The sequence below is a fragment of the Carex rostrata genome, chromosome 1, assembly GCF_964058835.1.
Source record: "Carex rostrata chromosome 1, lpCarRost1.2, whole genome shotgun sequence".
Classification (NCBI taxonomy): Eukaryota; Viridiplantae; Streptophyta; class Magnoliopsida; order Poales; family Cyperaceae; genus Carex; species Carex rostrata.
In genome coordinates this window covers 6,347,140-6,354,279 of record NC_135918.1, presented here as the reverse complement: position 1 = coordinate 6,354,279, position 7,140 = coordinate 6,347,140, and the positions used below count along the sequence as shown (strand labels likewise).

The following is a 7,140-nucleotide window of genomic DNA, read 5'->3' as shown; positions in this document are numbered from 1 at the left end:
ATTAGTTATGTTATAGGAATAAAAACTATTCTCAATTTATGTTCGGATTATATCTAAATCACAAATTTATAATTCTTCTGAATAATTTTTAAATTACTAGTTGTTACTAATGGAGCTGAGTTAATTAGATATAGTGCACATATATAATTCTAAATTTTTTGAACCATAACAGCAAAGGTAGAACTAGAAATTTTTAATAGAAGCTAGTGGCTGAAAAATAAAATACACAATATGTGGTGATTGAGATTTGAACTCAAGTCTTCTCAACTATAAAATATAACTCTAATCACTAGACTACAACTAAATATTTGTTGTTTATTGAGGGAGACTGAAGTATATAAAATAAAATAAAATCCATTAAATTTCAATATACATAATTAAAATTTTAAAATTATATAGGTGGCTTAGCTACTTTTGACTAAGTCTTAGATCTGTCCTTACATAACGGCCCGGGTCCCGGCGCCTTGTCTCCGCCGTCTTTACTGCCTCAATCAATTGAACATGAGAATAATTATTTGATAAGTTCATATATAAATTTTCAGAAAATCACAAATGAATACATATTTTCAACAGATAATTAATTATTGATACTGCGCAGGAAAGTAAGAAATATATAAAAATATATATATACATATATATTTTATCACAGAGTTATAGTATTCTTGTGATGATCATCTCCGATAGTGGCTCTCAACCGATCACTTCTTTTTCGTAATCCTATCAGTAGGCGTAAATGATTCAACATGAAATCCGGTACAAAAGAGCATAAGCACCATTGAATTGCATGGGACCAGTATGGAGTGCATCTAGACTCGTATCCTATCCGATGTATCGCACATTTTGCATAATCCTCGGGAGACGGTACAAACGTAGATGTCTCTGTAGCAGATATCATCTTTGTAGCAACATACAGAGGGATCTGCGCGCATCGATCCAGTGATAAAAATGTCATTAGAGTCATACCAGTAACTAAATTAAGAAGTTCACAATTGTAGCTTAATTCTATCATAAAAATTAATACAAGTACCTGGCACTGCACATCAATCCCCATGCTCGTGTACTCGACATTTAGACATTTCGAAAACATATCAATGAATCTGTTAATTGGAAGGAAAAAATTTCTCTGGTGAAACTTAAATGTATTTTATTTTACTAATATAAATTTTATAATAAAACAATTGTATGTCACTTACATGCAACAAATTAATGAACAAATTAAGGTAGATATAAAATAAAGAACAAAAAAAAAAATTTAAGGTACAATTTAATTAATTAGTTTGCATCTTTAATTTGTCCCCAAACTCCTTGTTAAAACTTTAAACAAATACAATGGTAGAACAATTTGACAGTTTAATATATGTATGATTTGATTGATATGTATTGCTTCAATGTTAAACATTAATAGTTGACATAATATATAAAATTATGAACTCCCCAGTTGCAACTGAGAAGTGAGATTATATATGGGGTTATACTGTTAGTATAGATTGTAGATAGCAAACATCTTAAATAAATTGCATGCATGATTACTTGATTAGGTAGACATATCAATTTAATGTTCTATTGCATATGATTATGTTTCCTTGTGTGAGAACATTTATGCCACCAGAATTAATGTGTCTTTAAATATTCATACTATTTGTAGACTATTATAACATAGATATATAGGATCAACTACAGTTGCATATGTAACATCAGTTGTTTTGCTGAAAAAATCTCCCAAATCTCAAGTAAAAATAGATAACAGTGATATACTGATCAGCGATACTGTTAGCTAGAAAATGCATTTTGGTATTGTTTTATGTGGTTGGCACTTGGCACTTAATTTAAACGATTATATACTGGTTTTATACTGGTAAAAAGTCTGCAAATCAACATTTTATGACTTTAAGTCGCCACGACAGGATAAAAAAACACACACAGTCATGGATACAATCTAAAAAACACACAAAGAAAAGAAAGTAAGAAACCCTTACGAACGATTAAACTGGTGTTTCACAGATAGCATTTTTTTTTTACCACAGTCATGGATACAATCTCAAAAACACACACACAATGTTCTGAGTACTGCAATGTCCCCCACCTTTGTGGAATAGTGTACAGTACGTGTGCATGGTTCAGAATTATATTATTCAATTCAGGTCGTTATTACATCGCTCTAAAAGCAGCTATATATATAGAGAGAGAGAGATGGGTTATGGTGCATTGCAATGTATAGATTTTTTGATACATTAAACTATAAATCACCGGATTCAAAGTGCAAATAACCGATCCAAACCGTTCATCTTATTCTCCATATTAATATGTGTTTGGAGACCAAATTTTACTTTTTTTGAAAATAAAATTACTATTATTTTAGATTTATTGAAAATCGCTGTCAAGTAACACACATTTCCTGCTGTTTGGAAAGGCAGAAGGAAGCAAACTTTAGATAAGCCTGTTTGATCTGCGTTGAGATTTATTTGAATAAATTTAAACAATCATGTAAATCAAAACTGTACGTGTAAATTTTAACACGAATTGAACAATTTAATTAGATCTAGCTTGGGATGAAATCCTTTGAACCAAAACTCAGCTTATCCCTTGATCAAAACCGAACGGTTCATCAAATTAATTAACACTATTAAGTAATTTATATATATATATAGAGAGAGAGAGGTGGGCTACGGTGAGTTGCGAAGTAAAACGCGTTTCTACTTTACACCGTATTTTTATTTTGAAAGTCCAAACGACCGATCTGAACTGTTAGATGTTTAATCCATATTTAAATGTGCTTGGAGACCAAATTTTATATTTTTTGGAATTTTTTTACTATTTATTAAGCATTTTTGAAAATTGCTGTTTTGCTGTGAACAGTAAAAAACAGTAAAATTTTCTGGACCATCAGATCAGCGACTTTCAAAATTGCTTAATAAATAGTAAAAAAATTCAAAAAAATGTAAAATTTGGTCTCCAAGCACATTTCAATATGGAGAACAAGATGAACGGTTCGGATCGACGTTTTGAAATTAAAAATCGCAAAATATGAGCGTGAAGTAAAATAGTCGCTTTACTTCGCAACTCACCGTAGCCCATCTCTCTCTATATATATATATATAGAGGTTGGCTAAGATCAAAGTGGTAGTTCCTGAGCTTTGGTGCTACCAATTCATTTTTCAAATTTTAAAGTTTAAAACGTCGATCCAAACCGTTCAAGTTGTTCTCCATATTAAATTGTACTTGGAGACCAAATTTTATATTTTTCTGAATTTTTTTACTATTTATTAAGCCACTTTGAAAATCGCTGATCCAACGGTGGCTTAACAAAACAGTAAAATCAGAAGCTACCGTTGGATCAGCTGCTTTCAAAGTGGCTTAATAAATAATAAAAAAAAATTCAGAAAAATGTAAAATTTGGTCTCCAAGCACAATTTAATATGTAGAACAACTTGAACGGTTCGGATCGACGTTTTGAACTTAGAAAATTGAAAAACGAATTGGTAGCACCAAAGCTCAGGAACTACCACTTTGATCTTAGCCAACCTCTATATATATATATATATATATATAGAGTTAGGCTGGGGTGCTATGGATAGCATAGTGGCCTCTATGCTACGGCTCAATATTCGAGTTTTCAAAATCCCAACGGTCGATCCGAACCGTTTATCTTATTCTCCATATTAATATCTGCTTGGAGACCAAATTTTATAATTTTCTGAATTTTTTTACTATTTATTAAGCCACTTTGAAAATCGCTAATCCAACGGTTTTACTGTTTTGTGCAGCCACCGTTGGATCAACAATTTTGTAAAATACTTAATAAATAGTAAAAAAATTCAGAAAAATGTAAAATTTGGTCTCCAAGCAGATATTAATATGAAGAATAAGATGAACGGTTCGGATCGACCATTTGGATTTTTACAACTCGAATATTGAGCCGTAGCATAGAGGCCACTATGCTATCCATAGCACCCCAGCCTAACTCTATATATATATATATATATATATATATATATATATATATATATTAAGGTCGATCGTATATAATTAAGGATGCTTTTGTGATCCGATCCTAATCGTTTGTTCTGACAACGTGTCTGCCCATTGAACAGAGTCAATTAATGCAGTGGTTATGAGACCCTCTTACAAGTTAATACCGAATAAAATTCCAAAATTGGCAAGTACCGCATTCAATACGCTTTTTAAAAAAAAGTACGACAATTTTGGTTTATAATGGCATAGAATAAAGTTTGTGATATAAGGTAAGCTAGCTACTTTCCAAATGGGCATACAATTTTGGTACTCGGGTACTTTCCAAATGGGCGAAACAGTTACGAACTATTATGATATAGGGATAGCTCAAAGCTCATACATTAATTGTTGTTAATGCTTTGTGCTAAGAAATCAAATCCTCTGCCCCCCGGGGGGGCAGGAATTTCCTGCCCCCAGAGTCTCTGCGCAGTGGGACCGGGGTGGGACCGTTACTGTTTAAGGGTTTAATTTTTGTTACTGTTTTTAAATGGGGTCCCACCCGCAGAGACTCTGGGGACAGGAAATTCCTGCCCCCCGGGGGGCAGACGATTCGGTCTCTTGTGCTAAATGGTGGTGGTGATTGAGGATTAAAGTTTTGTAAGTTAAATTTGATTATTTTAATTTAAACTGACCATAGCAAGGTTGTTGTGTAATATGCATATTACCAAAGCCTCACTATTTATTTTTTAACTTGCATTTTGAATTATTAGAATCAAGGAAAAAAAATATTTGGTATCACAAGAAATATACATTTTATGATTTTTTTTCTTATTTCTTTTGAAGAGGGTTCAAATGTTTCGTTTTCTTTTATGTCTCATCATGTCTCAAATTTTTAGCTCCATTTTTTTTTTATGTCCAAACAGTCGATTCGAATCGATCAACATGATCTTTATATTAAAATGTGCTTGGAAAATAAATTATATATTTTTTGAAATTTTTACTATTTTTTATGTACGTGCAAAATCACTGTTTTTGGATGGTCTATAAACAATGATTTTGTATATATCTAAAAAAATATTTTGTTTTCAAAAATCAAAAATTTGATCTTCAATTATATTTTTTTATGGGATCATGTATTGATAGTTCGGATCAACTATTTGAACTTTAAAATTGAAATAAAAGATTATGAGTCATGAGACATGAGACATTTTAATCCTTTTTTTTTTCTTTCCAATAAAATTTCGTTTGTTAGTACTCACGATATCCTCGTGCAATGAAGCAACTTGAACACCTGATATTTATTATTACCCAAATTTTCAACCCCATTTTTCTTTTTTTCTAAAACACGCAAACAAACCTGTGATATAACAATATTCACGAGGCCGGAGGCGCCTCTAATGCATTGAATACTGACAACACACCAAAAAAAAAAAATGAATAGAATGCATGCGGGTACGTACGTAGAATTGCGTTTGAATAGGCTGAACTAGTTTGTGGATCCATAAAAAATAGTATGGTTAACATTTAAAAATTATTCAACGTATAGATAAAAGTAGTGGCATGTATATATGCTGAGGAAATGGGTTGCTTTAAAATTCGTGTTATATAATAATAGTTTGAACTTTGAACGGTTTAGATATTTCAAAAATCAACTCAAATTTTGAGATATCTTAAGAGGATGTGAATTCATGTATGCATCAGCAAACATAAATGAAAACATTTTTAGATAAAAAGAAAGCTGAATGATCTTACGCTTTTGAAGCAGCATAAACAGCATAAAGCGGAAACGACGGCACAACCACTGAAGATGCCGATCCGATGTTTACGACAGCTCCCGGCTTACCTCTCGCCACCATGTTACGTGCCACCACCCATGTGACCCATGCCGTTGCCTCGACATTGACCCTGATAACTGGGTCCCACACCGCATCCTCTGCTTCATGGAAGTACATGGCACCGGGGTATGTAACCCCGGCGCTGTTCACCACAATCCCCAAATCCAATCCCTCGATTGCACTTTGCAGTCGGTGGATACCCACAGACATATCTATGGCAAGGTCTAGTACAATTATTTTGATCTGTTAGAGCACAGCAAAAAAAAACAATCAAATTTTCATAAGTAACAGTACAGATAATTAAACAGTATGGAAGAATGCATGAATGCTACTAGCCTACTTGGCAGAGTTTAATTAGTACCTTAGGTGGTATTTTATATATAATGGTTCACCTTCTGAAATATCTTTGTAAAAAATGACTATGTATAATAATTTGCTTTTACTTATTACCTCTTCATTATTTGAAGTTTTGAACCCATGTATATGCATCTTAATATATAGTTCTTACTACCAATAATTAACCACTGAATATTGAAAGAGAATCAATTTTCAAGACAAAAGACACTAACAAGAAAAGAAAATTGCTTTTTAAATAACATTGTAGTATCTGGATATTGATCACCTTACCTTAATAGAATCGTTCTTGGATCTGATGGAGTTGGTCACATCTTGGAGCTTGTCTTGGTTCCTTCCCAATAGAAGAAGATTTAACCCTTTGTTTGCTAGCTCAAAGGCGATCGCTTTACCGATGCCGTCAGTGGCACCGGTGACCAGGGCCCACGAGCCGTAATCTGTTAAATTTCTTTCGGGTCTGAAAAAGGTGGCATGAACCCATTTGAGGAAAGTTATGAGGAGCTTAGAGAGAGAAAGGAGGCCAAGAGAGAAGAGGATGAGAAACCAAAGAGGGCGAGGGTTGATGAGGTTAGAAATTAAGGTGTTCATCTCTTGCTCCGTTTGAACTTTCAATTGAACAGAGAGATGAGATGACAATGCCTCATTGCAGGATCGATCTGCATGTATAAGTTTGCCCTTACCAAATTAATTATTGTGGTACTCCTTCTGTGAATTGTGTGTAACGGGTCATTGCGCTAACATATTTTCATAGCATCCGTTGCACAGCTTTTGGTTGCTTAATATGGTTGTTAACATGTAGTTTTTTTATTTAATTTTAGGCAGAGCTTAGCATCCCCTGACACCTTTAGATCTGCACCTGATGATCTTCTGACCTGAATGTACTACTTGCATGGTTTGCCACACGGCGTGCATAACAGAGGACCCCATTACTTCAGTGCAATGTCAAAAGGTTGGGCTAAAGAGTCTTTTAATAACTATATCCAAAGACAATGAACATAGA

At 33.3% G+C, this 7,140-nt stretch overlaps 1 protein-coding gene across 1 annotated transcript; it reads right to left on the bottom strand.

Moving 5' to 3' along the window:
* Window positions 1-622: 622 nt before the first annotated feature.
* LOC144554443 (very-long-chain 3-oxoacyl-CoA reductase 1-like) lies at window positions 623-6,867 on the bottom strand. The gene is made up of 4 exons (XM_078302765.1): window positions 6,414-6,867; window positions 5,704-6,029; window positions 1,028-1,097; window positions 623-919 (listed from the first exon to the last, which is right to left on the bottom strand). The coding sequence occupies exons 1-4, from the start codon at window positions 6,726-6,728 to the stop codon at window positions 644-646; spliced, it is 987 nt and encodes a 328-aa protein (XP_078158891.1). The 5' UTR covers window positions 6,729-6,867; the 3' UTR covers window positions 623-643.
* Between the last annotated feature and the right edge of the window lie 273 nt (window positions 6,868-7,140).